At 37.7% G+C, this 21,908-nt stretch overlaps 1 protein-coding gene across 1 annotated transcript; it reads right to left on the bottom strand.

Annotated features, from left to right (window-relative positions):
- Positions 1-562: 562 nt before the first annotated feature.
- dnmt3bb.3 (DNA (cytosine-5-)-methyltransferase beta, duplicate b.3) lies at positions 563-19,685 on the bottom strand. The gene is given in 23 exon segments (XM_053643672.1): positions 563-1,847; positions 1,937-2,058; positions 2,257-2,326; positions 2,618-2,703; positions 3,552-3,700; positions 4,125-4,206; positions 5,161-5,259; positions 6,206-6,389; positions 7,250-7,362; positions 7,860-7,939; positions 8,034-8,078; positions 8,178-8,377; positions 8,622-8,770; positions 10,838-10,936; positions 10,939-10,947; positions 11,096-11,127; positions 11,409-11,504; positions 11,723-11,894; positions 12,394-13,036; positions 13,038-13,869; positions 13,970-14,156; positions 16,880-17,025; positions 17,951-19,685. Coding segments are annotated over 21 exon segments (3,435 nt in total). The 5' UTR covers positions 13,986-14,156; positions 16,880-17,025; positions 17,951-19,685; the 3' UTR covers positions 563-1,690.
- Between the last annotated feature and the right edge of the window lie 2,223 nt (positions 19,686-21,908).

A 21,908-nucleotide genomic window follows, 5' to 3' on the forward strand; every position in this document is an offset into this window, starting at 1 on the left:
AAATTTTGTTTTGAATAATTACAAATCAAATAGTACTGAATGTATGCTGGTGAATAAAAATAATTAATCTTCTTTGTCTTTGTAGGAATTAAAGAAAAGTGTCATCAAAGTCAGTTTTTTTTTTTGGTTTATTTTTCTACTGTTTTGCAGAGTTTGTTAGCTAAATTATATATTATGATGCATTCATTATTGCAGAAATGTTAAGTATATATTTGTCACATGATATATTTTTGTCATATCTCCCAGGCCTAATTCTACCTGAGAAACTGGTTGAAACCCACACAGACACTAGGAGAACATGCGAAACGTCACACAGACAGTAACCAAGCTCAGGACTGAACCAAGGACCCTGCAACTTGACCATACTACTGCATTATTCATAATAAATGTATACATTAATAACTAGTATATTGTTGATCAAGCAGAGCAGGCGATATTTACACAATATGGCCAAATTTCTATAAATTGTTACCACAAATTTTGTAGCACACAATTGTCCAGAATGGCTTTGTATACCAGGGCATTAACATTCACTGGAACTAAGGGGCCCAAACCTGTTCCAGACACACAAAGTGATCTTGCTAAAGACATGGCTTGCCAAGGTAGGTGTAGAAGAAATTGAGTGGCCTGCACAGAGCCATGACCTCAAGGTCACTGAGCACTTTTGGGATTAACTGCAATACCAACTGCACCCCAGGCCTCCTCACTCATCATCAGTGCCCAACCTCATAATGCTCTTGTGGCTGAATGGGCAAACCCCCACAGCCATGCACCAAAATATATTATGAAAGCCTTCCCAGAAGAGTGGAGGTTATTTATAACAGCAAAAAGGGGACTTAATCTTTAATGGGATGTACAACAAGCACATATGGGTGTGATTGGTCAGGTGTCCACAAATGTTTGGGCATATAGTGTATATTACCTGTTTAAACACCAGTCTTATTGTGTCACAGATTTAAATAACCATTAATGCATGTTTCATGTTTATTACAGAAATGGTACAAAAATTCCTCATATGACTATTTGTTCACTGATTATCATTGGATACAACAAACAATAACAAGACTCATTTCAAATTAGAATGTGTGAAGGCCTATGGTGTCATCTTGCTGCGCCAAAGGTAAAAAACTTATGGCTTCCTACAATAAATCCCACTGGACCACCTGTGATTAAAACCTGTACATAGAGACAGGGAAAAGGAAGATTGAATGAGCCAGGAGCGATTTATGACCTACAGGCAATTTGCAAGCATAAGGCTTTTTGGCACAATTTTACTCTACCACACCATCATGTACCTAAAATAAGTGCAAGTATAATACTTTTAAATATAGTCAAGAAATTTTGACTTCAAATGTGTGAACAGGAATATAAAAAACAAGAAAGTAAGCAAATGAATATTTAAAAAAAAAAAAAAAGAGCCTAGGTATTTTATTCATTTAAAGCCACAGCTTGGCAGGAAAACCCTGAATATTTTTAAAACAATTGTTCTAATAGATAAATCTGAAATAATGTTTGCGACAATCATGATTTAACTAGACATTCAGTAAAATAAAATTTTGTAAATAAATAAATTAATTAATTAATTAATTAAAAAGCAAGCAAAATTACTTGAAATATTCCTGAGAATAAATCTCTGTTTAAGAGAGAGAGTATGTCTTTAAAAAACAAAACAAAACAAAAAAAAACCTCCTCAATTTAGGGAGACTTCATCACAGGCGAAGTAATCCTTCAGTGGAGCAAAGAGATGCCTGATCACCGGGACACTCCAGGATTTCCTCAACACCTTGTGCCTCTGCATGCAACCCGTGTTCTTCACATCCGTGTAATGCTTTGGAAATCCAAAAATCCTGATTCAAGAGGAAGAAGAAGTGGTGAAATTGTGGGTTTAATATTAACATAATTACACACATGCATATGAATATAAAAATTGACAAACTTCTCCACTTCGGTGATCCATAAACTGCCATCCTTTCCATTCATGGAGACGGGGAAATGATGGTCAATGTTTCCCTGCTTGAGGGCGTTTGGGCGTGTGGTGATAGTCCGCACTTTGACGTACTAAAAAATAATTGCACACATGGAAAAGAGGTTAATTAGCCCAAGTCAGTCCAGCGTTATCAAATTATAGTAGAGCTATACCTAAGCCATACCTAAATTACATTTAAACTTTCCCCAAATTTGCTAAAAGAACTCTGCATTGTGTTACATTCTCTTATTGAGTATCAAATATTATGCAAGTTAAAAACTGCGTCAGACCTTAGCGGAGCGGCCTTTATCGAGGCATTCCTGGAGGGTCAGTTTGTCTTTTTGAGAGGCGATGATTGGTCTGGAAAAGAAAAAGAAGATAGTTTACTAACCTACTCATTTTGCTGAGTTTAAGGAATATACCAGTGCTTGTCAACCTATCTACGCTGCCTTGGTGCGAGTGTAATTGCCATTAACGTTTCACTGTTAACAAATTGCTTCAAAACTTATACAGCATTTGTTAATGGGTCCTAAAAAACACCAGTCGAACAGTGAAAACTCTGAATTTCTCTGACAGAAGTGGCTTCTCCTAAGGCTTTAAAATCTCCATAAAGGGTGCAAAGCAGTTTTGTAGTGGACATGAAATTTATACCTGTTCATGCCTGGCAGATTCCCCCAGAAATACCGTGCTCTGTGAGCTGGGCTCACTTTAACAGCATCGATAAGCACCGGATTACACTGTGAACAGAACACACACACACATGCCACAAAACAAAAAATGGAAAGAAATTTCCTTAAAGGCTTTAATGCAAGGTAGAAAAGAAGATAAGGGTAAGAATAATTCACAAAGCATTTCAGATGCCTCTATGCCTGTAACGTAGACCAGAGAAATCCTATGTCAACAAGATTCAACCACAAGTGATCCTAAATGGCAACAGCAGTGTTTAACCAAGCAAATGGGTTAATTAATGATAAGCGCTTTGAAAAGGTATTATCTCGATTATAGATTACTGAGGGGATGTAACCACAACTAAGAATTTATCTCTGCAAATCAAGGTTTTTGACAACTCCACTAATTGCCGCACGAAAGCAAATTAAGTCATAAAGCGTAGATGAACTCGAAATGCCCTCCTGACACACTGCTCAACAAATTTATTTAAGAAGTTCAAGACCATGGCTACTCTCAGGTACAGTCAGCTATATAAGGGCACAGTGTAAATCGAATGCTATAATATACACTGTCAGCCAAACACTGGTGAGGATTTAGATTTTATTTTATTATTTTTCAAAAGTGCAATATGAAACTGTGGGTTGGGAATTTGTATACCATGCAGTGTACTACCATGTCAGCCAAACGCTGCTAATATCCATTAATGAAATATTTAACCTCGCCCCTGTCACTCAGATTAGGAATTCCTTAAGGAAAAAAAAACATTCTTCAGCAGGTTTGTGAATAGATTTTAAGAACTATAAGTTTAGCACCACTTAAAGGAACATGCCAGGGACACCCAAGACAACACTAAACACACAAACTGTGTGAACAAGACACGTTCACATGAATAGCACGTAATTCTGCAAAGCCTTACCTCCAGGAAACGGCAGATATCAAGTTTGTCCTTGTTGTTCACGAATACAACGTTCTCAAAAAGCCAGAAAAATGGTCGAGGGTCATCCTCCTTGGGCTTCATGATGTTCAGCAGCCGGCAGTAATCAAAGAAGAGCCGTCCTGTGCCCTCTGCAAGCAGGAGAGTTTTACCATTAGGGAAGAGCTCATTATAATATTACATAGTGTTTAAGAAATGCCTATTGCGTGAGTATTATACAATAGTCTTTACCTTAGAAAGCTTTACACTGCATAATACGCATTTACAATGCATATTTAGAATTACAAAAAAATATTTTAAAAATGTGTATTGTTCCTGAACATGTAAAAAGTTGTGAATTATTATTAAAATTGCTTATGAGATTAGGATGGTGTAGTGTGTTTGACTATCCTTACCAATTAACCATAAAAAGCACTATATATATATATATATATATATATATATATATATATATATATATATATTTAAATCACATTTAGATTATTGTGATAATGCTCAAGTAGTTAAGATCGAAGAGTAACAAAGCAAAATGCCATACCAAACAAAATGCCATACCTTTCTGTGCTGGATTTACTGTGGCCAAGTCATTACATGGGCTGCCACCAATAAGGAGGTCAAATGGTCCCCATTTCTCAATCTGAAAAACACAGTGCAACAGGTTGATGGTAGACTTTTGTTTTGAAATAGATTACTGGGGTAGCTATTTCTGTTCCATCCTCATAACATGTAGTAAAAACCCTGATCAAACTGGCAGCAGCTTATCAAAGCGCACCTATTATGGTTTTGAAACATGCTTAATTTTCTTTTAAAAGTCTCATACAATAGATTTACATGCATCCAGGTCAAAAAACACTAACACAAAATTTAAATTGCAGCATTACCTTTTTATTCCCAGAGTGAAAAATGACTCGTTCTAAAGGATTCTATCTAAACTCTTCCTTTCAGAGAGCATATTCTGCTCTGATTGGTCAGATGTCCCTGTCTGTTGTGATTGGTCTACCACTGTCAGCGTGTTTCAAAAAGCCAATGAAGACCAGAGGCGGGGCTTTTTGTTACAAACCTACTTAGGTTTCTGCAGGAAGAAAGTCTGGAATTACTAACCACTTGTTTCAGCTGTTGAGAATCGGTTTCTCCTTTTGGGAGTCAATAACGCCGTTTGTCATATGCTTTGATTTTCTGAAACTTTGCAGACTTTTTTTTACATTCACAAACAGCTATATAACATACTACATGAAAGGTAATATTTGAAAAACCATAATAGGTGCACTTTAATACTATAAATGTTTACAGAGTTTGGCTTACTTCACTGTTATATATAAATTATTGAAGTAATCTTCCAAAATGTATATGTAATTGATCTGCTTCACATTACAGTGTTGACATATTGTACAGGGAAATACACCTTCCCAGTGGAAATAATAAGTTCTGTTCTGGATTTCGAAAAAATTATTGCCATTCCCGTGGATATACAATACAGTATTACTACAGTCCCCGTTCGCAGTAAGCACTCTATACTTCAGTGCCAACAGCTCCCTCTTATGGAAAATCTTCAGCCAAAAAATAAGTGCTTCGCCTCTAAAAACAACTGTACAGACGGTAGCTTACCTGTACCTATACCATCGAATAAGGAGAGGACTCTGATTGGACGTCTCAGGTTGGCAGGAATTGATGGGTAAACTCGATGTGGCTCCTAAGATTGAGGACAAAATCGGTGGCATCAAGTAAGTAGATATAGTTGCAAATTTCTGTAGGGTGTGAAAAGCATTTATACAGAAACCTACCCTACCAGATATTTCACTTTGAATACCTTCAGAAAAAAATATGCATTACAGCAATAGAACCATTTTTAAAACCTTGCAAATGTTCATGCTGTGTACAAAATGGATTTCTCAATTAATTTTTAATTAATGTTGCTTATGGGAGGAGCTACTCATTGGAGGAGCTAAACCTCAAAAATCTCAAAGCATAACAGGAGCTTGACACACAGCTAGATTAAGGGCAGGAGGCTCCAGACACCACACAATTTAACAAGAATTATGGTACCACAGTGAAAGTATAAATCGGTTCTTTGTGCACATAGATTTTATTTTTATATGTCACTTATTATTATTTTCAATATACTTACTTTTTTAAAACATAGTATAATGTTAGTCCATGATTAAATGCATTAAGCTGATGTACTTAGATTACAGAATAGCAATGTATTTATTATACCCTAAATAGTGTACATCTAAAGTGTCCAGGAAACCATTTTTGATTCAGCCAGAATGTGTGAATTGTTCCTATGTGAAAATAAGCTAAAGTTGGGGGATTTTTATTTGGATCTAAGGTTGGCTAAGAAATACAAAATCTATCAGCAAAATTGCTGTGGGGACAAAAAAACATATCAGAACCACTACAGTCTATGATAAAAGTATGACACTGCTCATTGCGTCTTTGTCTGCTTTTATATAATAGGAACACATCTGCAGCACTACTGTTGATATTCACTGTTTGTGTCATGGTCAGGGGTATAGGCTAAGTTTTAAATTACAGGGTAAGCTACAATACCATTACAGTAAAGAACTGAGGAACACTTTTTATATAGGAACAATTTTATATATATATATAAAATAATAAAATTAAAACAAACGTACAAATTCCATGGTGCTGTTGTTGGCAAAGAATTCCTGGACACGGATACTGCAATCATGCCTGGGTCTCAAAGCCCCGGAGCTTCTCTCTGGTGCACACAGGTAACAGATCCATGGGTCCACATCTTTTAGTTGATTTAATGTGCCTTTACCAATCAGGACATCCAAACAGTCTACACAGTAGGAGCTATACACAGGAAACAAAACAAGTACACCTTTTTGATATATAAGTGAAGTTGCTGAGTATAAAGCAGAGAGAAATAACAACATTATAATAAGGAAATTGTCAAACATCAAGTATGAAATTCAGCTGGAAATGGTATGATTTTGTAACGTACAGTTTTTCTATATCAAAAAACGGCAGCAGGAAGCAACAAGGCGTTATAGGAGAACATACACGTTTAGTTGTTTCCCGTTCAAATAAAATGATGTTGTTTCACACGAGATTACGATGTTGTAGAGTTTTTACTGTAGCCACATCTGAGGAAGATGTGGGATGACTGGGAAACACAGCATGATCAGAGAAGCTACTCAGATTTTCTCAGATCAAAAGCAGTTGAAGTTTAGCTTCTGATACAGGTTCTTGTCTGACAGGAGTGGAACGCAATGTTGTTTCCTGTTGTAGCCCATCCACCTCAAGTTTTGATATGTTGTGCGTTCTGAGATGCTTTTCAGCTCCCCACACTTGTAAAGAGTGGGTATTTGACTTACAGTCACCATCCTGCCAGCTTGAACCAGTCTGGCCATTGTTCGCTGATCTCTCTCCTCAACAAGGCATTTCTGCGCCCAGCACTTTCCACAAAACTGGATGCTTGTTTTTTTTTTTTTTTTATACCCCCCAGCCTCCCATTCATGGTCATGTGATGTTAAATGTACGAGACAATTCAAATACAGACAACTCAAGTATAAGAATGGTTGTTTCATGGTGCACCAGGGTTTTAGTTGAAACAGGAAGCACTGGGCAGTTGTTGCATAAAATCCTTTACTGTAATCATGAGCTTGCTGCTTCAACATTGACTTATGATCATTCAAATAAAATTTACTTACCGGAAACAGCTGTCATGTCCACACAGAATGACTTCCAGCCCAGCACAGCATACGGTGCAGTATGACTGATATCCATCATCATCATACCAATACAATGTCTCTGTGAAATTATCCTACAAAACACACCCACACAAACAGGTATAAGCCATCAGTATAATACTACTAAGAAGATATTACACAGATAACAACTAGGTACCACCACAATGTAAATAACAAGGAGACTATTACCTAAATACCTTCATTCACTTAAAACATTTAAAGTTACAGTCACGGGAAAAAGAAAGTAGAACCTTCTTTAATTCTGTTTTTATTTATCAGGGGTTAAATAACAATTGTGTGGTCCATACTGAAATCTGTTGTGTTTTCTGTTGTCACCTGAAGTAATTTGTTTGTACACAGGAGATGGTAAGGACCACACAACTGATAACTAAAAATATAGAATTGACAAATTTTCTTTTTCCCATGACCGTATGTGAATTGTACACAGCCAACAAAATCATAAAAAAAAAAAAACATTATTTCCCGTTAGGCTACGAAATCTCATTTCGACAATGTAAACAGTATTCTACTAAAAGGTGTATGTATGGAGAACAGCTGTTCCCAATAGTACCTTGCATTTCAAGCACAGACTCCCTTCAAACAGTGGATGGAAGATCTAGATATGTGCGGTTCCACACGATAAGCAGAAATCTTAAGAATTCAAAATAAGAATTAAGCTACAAAAGTAAAACAGTGTTACAACAATTATGGTGGACTTGTGGTCATCAACAACCAATTTTCTTACCTTCAATATTCTTTCCTTTGACCAAAACCTCATGCACCATTTGATCTATAAAGAAAAGGTCTTTATTTAAAAAAAAAAAAAAAAACCCTCAAATGACTAAACCATTTTGTGAAACTTCATACATAATCAGAAAGGCATACATACACCTGTTGTAGTCTTGCTTTCCCTGATCAACTGAGCTTTGGTCTTTGTTTTGATCTTTATTCTTGGAAACACATTTCTGTTTTCTGGGAGTTGGCTGACAGGCAGATAGAGAGTTCTTTTCATTCTGTAAGGAACAATGTTTTGATTTTGGATATGAAATCTTTTCATTCGTTTTCATCCTGTAGGTCCAACCGGTTATTCTTCAGGTCCAGAGACGGTCTCTTCAAGCACACAGACACCTCTTTTATGTTGTATAACTTTTCTAATTTCTCTTTGTCTTTCTGAGCCTATTGGACAATGGTTTTATTCCATTTTTGGACACCCCAACTGAACATTTTAAGGCATTCTAAAAATGAAGATGACGGACACAACTGATCAGTTTATGTCTCATGATAAAACTTCAGGAAGTTGAAGTGCTTTGTTTTTTTTTTTTTTTAATGAAGTTGTATACCATCTTCTCTTGATCGTGGTCGGAGTCCATTTGGTCCAGATGGTTTAAAGCCTCCGAAGGCCCAGTCTAACATTACTCTAAGCAGGTCTTCCTTAGAGTCAGAGTCTAAAGAAAATACCATTTCAGCACAATCAGCAGCCACCTGCAGGCACACAGGAACAACCAGCACACAGGAAGAGATCACACATTCTTCCTCTCAAGTTGCAAACAAAAATGGACTATTATTATAAGTTTTACAACAATACAGTGACATTGAAATAAGTTTAAATTAATTCATCATGGGGGGTACACTGAAAGGAAGGACTGCCATTAAAATGACACATTTTACATTTAGACTACACATTTAATCAGGGTTGAGAGGGTTACTTTAAAAATTTATTCAGTTACGGTTACAAATTACTTCATGAAAAATGTCATCAGTAACGTAATCCAAGTATCACAAAACGAAAGTAATGTAATCTGATTATTTTTGGATTATTTCAAGGTCACATATGTAAATAAAGTCAAGTGAAAAGCAATATGATCTAAAATACTTTTATTTAGAGCTTAAAAACATGTTCAATGTTTGGATTTGTTTTAAGAAAATAAATAAATAAAAGATCACTGTCCCTGATGCGGGTAACATTACATCACAAAAGTTAGGGTGATCGTGTTTGGGTTTTCCAAAAAGAAGACACCTTTTTTACCATGTCTTAATAGCATACAAAACAGTGTTACTGTGAATGCAGTAGGGATGTCACGATACCAAAAATCTAGTAGTCGGTACCGATATCACCAAAAATACTCGATACCAAAGTCGATACCACGGTGTGGTATCAAAATAAAATAAAATAAATAACTCTCCTGGAGGACAACCTCCTCTGGCTGATACTGGCAAAGAGGGGGGGGAAAGGGGGTATTTTAGACACTGTCTGACAATGAGTGGAGGTACACACACACACCCCTTATACTCTGAATGCAAGCATTAGTTTAAATTCACTGATATGGTGGCAGGCCAAAAAGATTTATTAAAAGCATGAACATTTGAATAATTATTAGTGGCTGAATGGCGATGCACGGTAGCCCATTAGGAGGTAGTTTATAACATTGCAATGTGTTAGCGTCGTTAACAAATAACTGGCTATCGCAAACATTACATGGAGCATAACGTTAGCTGGTTTCACGGCAACAATGCCAGCTGCCTCCAACAAACATAATATAGGACCGTCTTTCAGGTGCTTCGCCAAATTCCAGGTGTTTCCTTGCTTTGTTTGAAATGAACGATCGCATCGGTTGCACGCCAGAAACCGATACTAGCTTTCCTCTTTTTTTCTCTCAATGAGTTAGGGCGGAGCCAAACTTGTTAAGCTAAGCTAATCTTCTGTAGTTTTTCCCGTGTGCTTGTAGGCGTTCTTCTTCTTTTTCATCACTTGTGGACCGACTAAAACACTTGCGCGTATTTGCTGCCCCCATCAGGTCCAGAAGAATCGCAACCTCGGTACCTCCATTAGACTCGATTCCATGCTAGTGCAGAAAAACAGGTACTGTCACATTTAAGAATGTTGGTACCGACTTGGTACCGAAGTATCGGTTCTCGTGACATCCCTAATCCTGATAACATAACACCATTACATGTATTCCGTTACTCCCTAAGCCTGCCTTTAATATATTTTAAATTCCCGGAAATAGAAGTATCTAATTATCATCAACTATTGCCAACAGCCCATAATTCTCATACTGGTGAAGAAGTTTTGAAACCTCTACTTAGTTGCCTACGCAAACAGGAAAACTATGCATTCTACAACACTACGCAACAGGCAAGGGTAAGATAACTGTGACAAGTTCTACTAGACTGAACCTCTAATCCTGTGTTTACATCAGTACTGATGGAAGTTGTTCATTTTCAGAGTGAGTTGGCATGGTACAGCACACAGGAGAATGGACCATGGAAGGTGGGTGGGGAAAATGACACATAATTGCAGAGTGAAGTTGCATAACTATGTAAATTAGGAGCAAAGCAATATGGTGACTACCAAAGGGATAGTGTGGTGCTTCTGTTTTCCCTCGTGCCATTTGGTTTCACATACTAGTAGTCGTTAACTGTAGCTCCTAAACCTGTCAGTGTGCTGCTATGGGCCCACTAGCAAGCAGGGTACATCAATATGAGCAATATGTGGAGAAAAATGGCTGCTGGTGTGAGCACAACATGTAGATCAATGCTGAATCTGACCTGCAAAGAATGAAAGATGGCATCCTTGTATGTCATCACTGTGGCAAAGGAATTAGGGCAGAAGCACTGTGCAAATGCAGCATAAGGACGCAGATCATCTGAATCTGAACCTCTGACGTAGAACAAATTGAAATTAATAAATTACATTTTAAAAGTAATTTCAACATTTTAGACTACACAACCTGAAGCAATGGCAATGAAAATTCACAAATAATTAGATTCTGTTAGCTTACTTGGTATGAATACTCCATTTCTTCAGTATGCGTTGAGGAAATATTGTATCTTATTTTCTGAAAAAGAAATAATGAATTCATTTGAAATTGTAACTTTAAACCAATAAGCAGATTGAGCACTGTGTATTTTGTAGAGAACAGTAAAAAAGGTACTTCTGAAGTATCAGTCCACATAACATCATCAACTGTGTCATCATCATCATCATCTATAACTATTGATTCTGAAAAGTCCTTCAAATTAAACCACAAAAAAGGAAAGAAATCTTTAATGCTTTAACCTCTACCAATGCGTGTTAAACATCAGTGAGAAATTATTTGGTATAATAGTCGTTATTAACCTGGGTTCTCCTTTTCCACCTCCGTGTCTGGACCAGAGGCACTGGCATTCATCTCCATAGAAATAACATCTTCATCTTCAGTCAGATCAATAACATCTGAGAATCACAATTCTCAGTTTAAAGCATGTAGTTTGAGGTGATCAGTAAAAAGAAATTAAGCTTCTGTTCATTATTTGGTCTAGCGTAATGTTGAAATTATACAGGTGTGTATATATTAATCATTCATCTTCAATAACTGCTTTATCCTGGTCAAGGCCACGGTCATACACATTCACACACTCATCCAGATGTGAATATGAGGAAGTAATAATTACCTGATGTTGAACTCTCCTGGGTCTCAGGGCTGAGGGGCTGTGATGGGGCACTTTTGTAGGAGCTGGTGTCTGTGACATCATCCTCATCGTGCACCATGTTTTTGTCGTCAGAGATCTCGATTTTTCTCTCTTCCACACTGCTACCAAAGCAGTGATCAGCATTCTCAAACACCTGAGATCACCAAAAACATACAGATAAAGGCTATACCCTTGAGTTTTCAAGACTAGATGTTCCTGGCCAGGGTGTACATTATAGTTGAACAAAGGTACCAAATTAAATACATTTAAAAACAGTTACTATTACTGACAAAGAGAAAGGCAAATCTTACTGAACCTGAATTTATATTTTCAGTACCCACATTCCTGAGTCTAGATTGGCATTCCTCACTCTCAAACATTACTGTAGTTACTACATATTTTATAGTAGTTATTTAAGATATAACTACATAATACATAATGTAGGTTATAATACATTAATGGACTACATATGGGTCTAAGCTTTGGTAGGCAACTCTAATAAACAAATGAAGGAACAAACACAGCATTTTATATTTCTATTTTGAATTTTGTTCTACAATATCATGCCTTACTTTAGCTTGTAGATCAACAGGATAAACTAAGATGAACTAAGATGTAGTCCATAAAGGCACAGTCTTTCTTTGATCACTCACTTGTGCAAATATCCTTCCCATTCTCAGTGTCTTGGGCAAGGCCAACAGGCTTAGGATTAGTGTGCGAAAGAGAGAGGTCTTTCCCATAATCCTCAGCTCCGTTTTCCAGTACTCCTCCAGTGACTGTACAGCTGGACCAGCAAATACATCTTCCCGCTCAGCAAACTGATACTCAAGAAACTCTTCAGTTAACAAGCTGAAGTCTTCTCCAGACGTACAAAGACCAAACTGGACACCTAAATCAGATATGGCCTTCACGGTGACTTCTAACTTGCCTTCTGGGCTTAAGAGGGCAGCAATGTTTCTCAGAGCAGAATCAGGCATGGGTAAACTCTTCACAATACTGGAACTGACTGCTGTGTAGAATGAAACAGTGCTCTTGTAAAAGAGGTCTACAGAGCCCGTTAGCTCTGTGTCATTTTGGCGAAGATATCCAACCACCTCTTCACCAACCTTCAACTTGTCTCTTGGTAGATGTTCCATCATGTCCTTCATTGGTGAGCCCAAGTTACCTCTCCTGAGGAACTTTTCCACGGCTTTAGGAGTGAGGAAGCTAGATAAGTAAACATGAACTAAACTACAGGCATCTTGGAGCAATGTTTTCACATCTTTACCAGAGTCCAAGCTCTCCTGAAATTTGCAGAGGCTGCAGGGCACGGCTCAGAAACAGGAAACTCAGTCTTAATGTCTTATCATTGAGGAGGCAACAAATTTGCCTATTTGAATTGGTGCTGGCACTTTGAGAATTAAAGAATTGCACCAAGTCTGACCATGCTATGGCCATTTTGTAAACTGCTGTTCTGAGGCTGAGACAATCAAATTTCAAAGAAGAGGTGCGATTGAACTCCCCCATATTATTAAGCTGTTCCTTCAGAAAATTTGGTAAAGAGGGGAGGTGCTGGTGGACTTCACTGATCAGTTCCTGGATCTGTGCTGACATCTCCATCACCGTAATGCCACTCTGACATGCCTGTTCTGCAACACCAGTAAGGCTACACAGAGAAACAGTGCCAGGATTCAAGGCTTTCAGGCCTGAAATCAGCTCTGTAAGATTTGGTGCATTGGAATAAAATGCTGCAAGGTTGGCCAAGGAGATCTCAAACTTTTTAAGAGTCTCCACAACACAGTTCAATAAGGTAGACTGCATCTCCTCAATAACATCAAGCAGCCTCACTTTGGTTTCTCCAGCAGTCTGGTCAAAATACCCAATCAAGAGCACATAAGCTTTCTCCCCTTCATGGTACATATACATGCAGTAAGGGGCCTGGTTACAGAAAGCTGCGATGTCTTTTGGGTATTTTTGGCCCAGCACTTGCTTGGCTTTACTGCACGCAATAGATGAGTCTGTGATGGCTGAGACAGACAGACAGTATTTCCTGACAAGACACAGCACGGCCTGGCTGGAGTAAAAAGACTCTGGAACTTTTCCCTCCACTTTTCTGTCAGCATTTTCAATAATCCCGCCTGGACCCGCTGCTGCAAAGAAATAAAATGCATGAGAAATGACCAGATGTTTTATGTAACCTGAGATTTTATATACTACCAAAGAAAATTTAAAGGAAATGCAAAGTCTCACAAAAGTCCAGCTGCATGAGAGCCCTTGGTTTCTTAGGGACACAGGGTTACAGAATCTGTCCGCCTCGAGCCACTACAGGATTGTAACTATTTCCTGCAAAATTATGCTCAAAATACACTTTGAACCACCTCAGTAGATTAAATGTCTCTGTGAAACTGCCACTGACCAACTTTTGAATGTCCAGTGTCTGTAGGAAAAAATAATTTGTGATTAAATAAAATTGTTCAGAGTGGAACATTTCAGAACAGTGGACAAAATACTCCAAACACTTCCCATTCCTATGAATGTATAAATACAGTTGCGAACAAAATTATTCAATCCCCATTGCAAATCAGGCTTATTGTCAAAATGTACAGACTTTCAGCTGTTTGCAATGAACAACTCAAACAAAAGCAATTGAAATAGTTCAACACAATGAATGCTTCAAGTGGTTTCCCCAAATTCAACTGAAAATGCAACTTATAATCATTTCTCCAGTTTCAAAATTATTCAACCCCTTCATAACAAGCATCTTTCAAGTGATTTCAAGTCCAGTGATTGTGATGGCCCTGTAGAATCTTCCAGGACTTCTTCTGCAACCAAGCCTTGGTGGAATTTGAGGTATGCATGGGATCATTGTCCTGTTGGAAGGTCCAATGACGCCCAAGCTTCAGCTTCCTCACAAATGGCATGACGTTTTCTCCTAGGATTTCCTGATACTTCAATGAATCCATCTTGCCTTCCACACGCTGCAGGTTTCCAGTGCCAGAGGATGCAAAGCAGCCCCAGAGCATCACAGAGCCATCACCATGCTTGACTGTGGACAGAGTGTTCTTTTTTCATTCTTCATCCTCCAGACTGACAGCTGATCCATCGTGCTGAAAAGTTTAGTTTCATCGCTCCACAGAACAGAATCCCAAAACTTCTGTGGCTTATTTATATGATTTTGAACCGACTTATCTTGTGCTTTTGGGTCAGTAGTGGTGTATATCTTGGAGTTCTGGCATGGAAACCTTCTGCATTTAGTACACCTCTTAATGTGCTCACTGAAACCTCAGTGCCTGTTGCCACCAAGTCTTGCTGCAGGTCTTTTGCAGTCACTCGAGGGTTTTTCACAATCTGCATTCTCAGGAATCTGGTGTTAGCTGTCGATAGCTTACTTTTTTCTGCCCCTAGCCAGTTCAAGCATTTCACATGTTCCAGCTCCAGCACACTTGGTGCAACTAATGAAGACCTTGATTGATGCATATTCGTGCTATTGTGAGGGATTCTATTCAGATGGTTGAATAATTTTGAGACTGGAGAAATCATTACAAGTTGCATTTTCAGTTGAATTTGGGGAAACCACTTGAAGCATTCATTGTGTTGAACTATTTCAATTGCTGATGTGTTCATTGCAAACAGCTGAAAGTGTATATATAATAAACACAAACTGCCAACATTGCTAAAAAAGAGAAAAACAATTATGGCAAAATTCCTAGCTCATGCCCTGTGGGCAGCCCAATGCTAACAGCAAAAATGCTAAAATGTATTGACTAAACTGATATTGAACTGTAATCTACTTTTATCTGTCTTCTACTGTTCAATTTTGGGCATACAAATAACACTGAGCATACAAATATAATTTCTGTACATGCATGAACTATGGTGTCACTGTGGGATTCATCCTCTCTTACACATCCTCTCTTTGCCCCCGGGGATGCCTCCATGGCCAACATGTCTAGTCTTGCTTGTTAATGTGCATGTCTCAAATACAACTAAATATTTACAGTATTTAACAGAGGAAGGAAGCTATGAAAATATAAAACAAAAACTATTTCAGATGTTTGACCTTGACCCTGTTTAGATCAATTCCAAAATCTAAATCAGTTAATCTGCTGATTACAATGATCATTCCATATAAATCTGATAAATATTCAAACACACATTCTTGAGATATCACAATAATGAGAATCTTGGATGGATGACCCAAGAAAATAATGCCTCTGCAACCTAGTGACAGAAGCATACAAAATAATAAAGAAGGAAAGATCTGCATGATCGGTCAGTTACAATACATGTTTAGGTGATTGTTTTGATCTAGTGTAATTATGCAATATTTTACTATGAGAGGTATATCACAAGCAGTAATGAGTGCATGATGGTTTAATTTGATTTTTTCCCCAGATGTACAAGTAAGTTTTAGAGTGGTGATACAACTGACATACACGATGCTACAACTGCGCAACTTTGCAGGTACAACTGTAAGATGGGGCTCTTTTTACTTTCACTAATTGTTGAGTACATGCTGATAATATGAGTGAACTTGCACTTGATAAAAGCAAACATGATGTATGCTCTAGTGCATGATGTTCAATGGGAGGCAAGAAGTCTGTCATTTAAATCACTTTAAATAAAACAACTTAAATTTAAATAAAACAACAGCAAAATTTGCAATTGTACCAGCTCTCTCCTAGTGAAAAATTTTAACAATAAATAAATGTTTGAAGATCATTGGTACAGTAATAAAAAATTGTATTTACACAAAAAACACTCAACATAAATATAAAAATAAGAAAGAAAATTATGATAGCCTATGTGATGAAAATATATAAAGCACCTGACACATTTCTGCCTACAGATAACCCATTTAAAATTTGGCTCACAAGACCTGGGTTTGCAAATTTACCAAAGTCACCTAGATAAAGTCGGCACAAAGGAAAAGTAACCGCTACCTGAAACAAATGCTTCTTTCATGTCCTGCATCCTTTCCTCTTCTGCTTTTAGGCCAAATTTTTAATAGTCTCCAATATCACCATTGCAAGGGATCAAAAAATATATATTTGGTACAGCTAAACCACCTCTGTAAACACAACTTGCATTTTTTCCTGTATTTTCATGTGGGACAGGTACCGCATGATGGGTCATATGATAGACATTATTAAAACTTACTTTATTGATAGAAGTCTTGATGAAGGCACCTTCAAGTAGCTTGTAATTGTTCCTCATATCTATTTCATCATCGACTTTGAACTTTACATTTCGCAAGTCAATACAGCCAGGATTAAGCAGGTCCATTAACTGGCAGTAGGCAGCACCTGGAAGTCAAAGAGAAGGGCAATCATGAAAAATTTAACCTCATATGACCTCAAAAAAGTATTATAGTGTATTAGTTTTATACACTAAATAGCCAAAAGTTTGTGGACACCTGACCATCACACCCATGTGAGTCTTCCCCAAACTGTTGTCACAAAGTTAGAAGCACACAATTTTATAGAAGCTGTAGCAGGTATATACTGTAGCATCAAAGTTTCCCTTCACTGGAACTAAGGGGCCCAAGCACGTTCCAACAAGACAATACCCCTATGCACAAAGCAAGGACCATGAAAACTTAGTTGGCAAAGGTTGGTGTAGAAGAATCTGAGTGGCCTGCAAAGAGCCCTGACCTCAACAATACTGAACACATTTGGAATGTATTGAAACACCGACTCCATCCCAGGCCTTCTGTCCCGACATCAGTGCCCAACCTCATTAATGCTCTTGTGGCTGAATGAGCACAAATCCCCAAAACTACGTTCCCAATTCTAGTGGAAAGCCTTCCCAGAAGAGTGGAGGTTATCATAGTACATATGGGCATAATGGTCACTGTTTACTATATAGTGTTTTTGCATTATAAGATCATTGTAAGAAGGCAAAAAGATTATTATAAGTAGTTATCACCTTATGTTTTTTTGAGAGTATCATCAGAATTTCTAGAACATCAACCAGCTCCAGTATTACTCAGAGTAACAAGCAAGGAATCAGACAATTTTAAATAGCTTTATTGAAATTGGAATTTGAAAGAGTTATAATTTTCATGTTGTTTCACATAGTGTCTTCTGTGTGCCACCTTAGTAAACCTAAATATCACTGCTAATTAAAGATGTTTTTACAATATTGTCCTTCCCTAATTTGTGTATAACTAATGGGCAATCCCATGATCTCGGCTAAATTAAAAGTATGCATAAACCCGGAGTTAAATACCTGAGCAAGTTTGCTCCACAGTATTGAATCCAGACTGCAAAGTGCGATTGAACCAGGCCAGCACCTCAGAGACAATATATTTGGCATCTGATTTGAGTGTCACATTCATCACCGTCTTTCCATAACCTGTGGAAAATTCCATGCCACATGTATGCACTTAATGTACTCCAATAGGCATAATGCATTGTAGTGTTATAACATGATAAGTAGGCTTTGATTAAATAAATTACCCATTAATATCATAAATATATAGTACACATGAATTACACTCAGTCATACATACTATTAATAATGACACCATTTCACTGCAACCCTAGCCAGGATAAAGCAGTTACTGAGGAAGAAGGAATTAATTAATTCATTAAACATAAAATACGCAAAACATAAAAATAAGCAAAACCAAAACAAGACATTTTAACCTACTGTACAGCTTTTTTTTTAATTAATGTAATCTGAGAAGTGTTAAAAGTTGCTATTTCACCACTTACTGGTGTACTCCTAGACTGAAATGAAAGACTTTTTCTTTCTATGTACTGACTTAAATTTGGGTGATATGACAATATTAACGATATTGTGATCAATTACATACATTATTTTCAGAGATATTGCTGATGATCAGTACTTTTGCAAAGTAAACAACTTTTTGTACAACTTATTTACAGTAATAGGCAGTGAATATTTGGTTTATCTTTGCAGACAATAAACAAAAGTATTTTAGTCACGCAGCATCACCGACTCTCATCCAGCCGTCCCCGGTTCGATCCTGAACTCAGGCTACTCTCTGTGCAGAGTCATGCGTGTTCTCCCTGTGTATGCATGAATTTGCGCCAGGTTCTCTAGTTTTCTCCCAACTCCCAAAAAGATTGCATTAGCAACTCTAAATTACCCCTACATGTGAATGCGTGTGTTAATGTATGTGTATGCATGGTGCCCTGACGTAGACTGGTGTCCCATCCCGGAGTTCCCAGGACAGGCACGCCGTGAACAGGAAACCAGTTTACTGAAAAAGTATGCATATTTTTCAGAGGTCTTTAAAATGTGCCGCCTTTGTGTTATAAACATAGTGATGCACATTGTGTATCACAACAACAGCAATGAATATGGTGATTATAAGCCTACTTTTGCCATATAACCTGACTTAAAACATTTCTCTCCAAATAGAGCACAGTTAATTTAACATGCTTCTTTCAGTCTTTCCCCTTTCTTTCAGTTCTGCGTCCAGAGCTTTCTTTCTCCCTCTGTTCATTAAGCCTGTGCTTTAAACATGTGTCGTTTTGTTTACCTGAGATATAAACGCTTTTATATATGCTGACTTATACTTATATATGGTTTCAGTCTTGATGATGTTACAACTGAAAATAAAGAAATAATCCAACCATTGCAGGACCACACAGGTCGGGAAGCTACATGAAATACCCAGTTTTTTGGGGTAACTGAAGAAAACCGGGTAACAGTTTATCCTAAACATTTTGTGGCTTAAACATTCATTTTAACTTGCTTATTAAGTTCAACGCCATCATTCTCCTGGTATGACCATTTGTTTTAGTACAAGTTGGCCAGTTGTATGTTTACAAACAATAGCAGACAAAGAAACTAAACATAACCCCTATTATTGTGATTCTTCCTGGTACAAATGGGGGGGGGGGGACTCTTTATAACTGAGAATTAAACACCGAAAATGACCGGTGTGACACAAATCAGACTCGTATGGCTCCATTTAAGTTAATGTACAGACCGCAATATGTTCTAAAATGTCTTCCCAGTTTATCTACAAGAAACCGAATGCAGGCGTGTACGAAAATACCTACACTACCCCGCAAAGTTATTTACGCTGCTTGACCGCAACAAGCATCTGTTTTTCGGCTGCATTCAAATACCCAGAATATACCTAATACTGTTTGTTGTGTTGTTGTTATTGTTTTTTAGTTTAATTTTAAGTTTTTTTTCTTTCTCAACTTACCAGCAAGCACCCGTACAAGCACCTCATTAATTGTTACGATTCGCTGTGGCTCCTCCCCCAACACGAGCGCGCGCGTGCTATCATTGGCCAATATTCACGTTGAACGGAAAGGCGAACGAGTAGATAACTTAAACAAATAATAACGGATTTTCGAGCACAAACTGCTACATGATAATAATAATAGCAATAATAATAATAATAATAATAATAATAATAATAGTTCTGTGCATTCGCGGTCTGTCATAATCACTGAAATAGAAATACACTGGAATGGCCAATCATAGTGGTGATTTGTTTTTCCTGAGAAGGAACGGGACTGTGACTGGGCAGGCGATGGCAGAAGGAAGTGACGAATCAGGAAGTGAGATGGCGTTTGAAGAAGATGGCGGGAGAGACAGGAGCGTATGGAACATAGTAAGATCGAGAAAACGGGGGAAAAAAGGAAAAGAGAATGTCTAACACAGAGGAAACAGATAGCGAGCAAAGTGTTAGCTTAGCAAAAAAACAGGAAGAGGAACACAAAGTAATCATAAAATTATCTCAAGAAGGTTAAACGTTTGGTGAGTGGAGTCCGGTTCATCTAACAAAATCGATAGACAAACTACTGGGTGAGGTCAAAAGTGCTAAAATATTGAGAAGTAGATCTCTACTGATTATTTGTAAATAAAAAAAAAGCCCAGCAAGAGAAAGCCATGCAACTGAATAAAGCAGATGGTAAAAGAGTTCACTGTTCGGTGATTGGATATAAAAAAAAATGGGTTCGAGGAGTCATCTCAGGGATACCTACAGGTGTTACAGAGGAACAAATAAAAGACAATATCTCAGGGGCAAAAGTACTAGAAGCAAAAAGTCTTAAAACAACTAGAAATGGGGAGAAATGCGACAGCTTGACTGTGATGATTAAGTTTGACGACTCTAGACTGCCAAGTAAGGTGTACATAGGATATATGAGCTATGAGGTCAGGCCATATATTCCTCCACTGAGATGCTTTAAATGCCAAAAATATGGCCATGTAGCAGCAATATGTAAGGGCAAACAGAGATGTGGTAGGTGTGCAGGTGAACATGAGTACGGGAAGTGTGGAGAAGGAGTAAAGCTCAAATGCTGCAACTGCGGAGGAGAGCACAGCTCAGCTTACCATGGCTGTGAAGCCAGCAAGAAGGCAGTGGAGGTGCAACGGATGAAGACATTGCAAGGAATAACGTATGCGGAAGCAGTAAAGAAAGTGTCTGGTGAAAGGAAGGACTATAAACCAGAAAATAAAGATAGACCTTGTGGGGGCTGTGAAAAGATTGCAATAAGGAAAGATATGCTAATTATGAGCAAGAAATAATTTGTGTTGTTTATGGTTGAGGATATAAATTGCTCAGCACAGACTGAGAGAAAGACTGAAAAAATCAAAATAATAATTAAATCAGCTGAAAAATACCTTGGTATTAAAGGACTCAGCAGTGAAGGAGTGGAAGAAATGTTAACTGTATATATTTCACATTTAAACGTCTGATCACAAGATGTGGGGCCCTAGCCGCAGGATCATCAGGGAACTGCATATCCTTTGGTGTTACAGACCTGGTACAGGCAGGATCCAGGACTTTTGTGCCTCCAACTCTAATCAGGTAATGAAACACATGCAGAATTCGTTTCAATAATTACACATACTATTACCTAGGATTTCCATATTCAACTTTACTTAAAAAAGTTAAATATTTGACTACTATGTCTGTTAAAAATCTTAACTAGCTAACTTTTATATATTATTATATTACAATATAAGACATTACTTTACTTTCTTTTTTAACAGGCAAGATGAGGAGATAGAAAATATGTGCATGGACCATTACTTTGTTCTCCCAAACCAGGAAGACCTGGCATCCCTGGACAACATACTTGTATACATTGGAGGTTGGGTGGTTAGGAAGGCGCTGTTGAAAGTCTCATGCTCCACCTGCAGGGTGGCACTCATGCCTTCAGAACCACCTCCAAGATACAGCTCCTCA

The sequence above is a fragment of the Ictalurus furcatus genome, chromosome 15 (assembly GCF_023375685.1).
Source record: "Ictalurus furcatus strain D&B chromosome 15, Billie_1.0, whole genome shotgun sequence".
NCBI classification, from domain to species: Eukaryota; Metazoa; Chordata; class Actinopteri; order Siluriformes; family Ictaluridae; genus Ictalurus; species Ictalurus furcatus.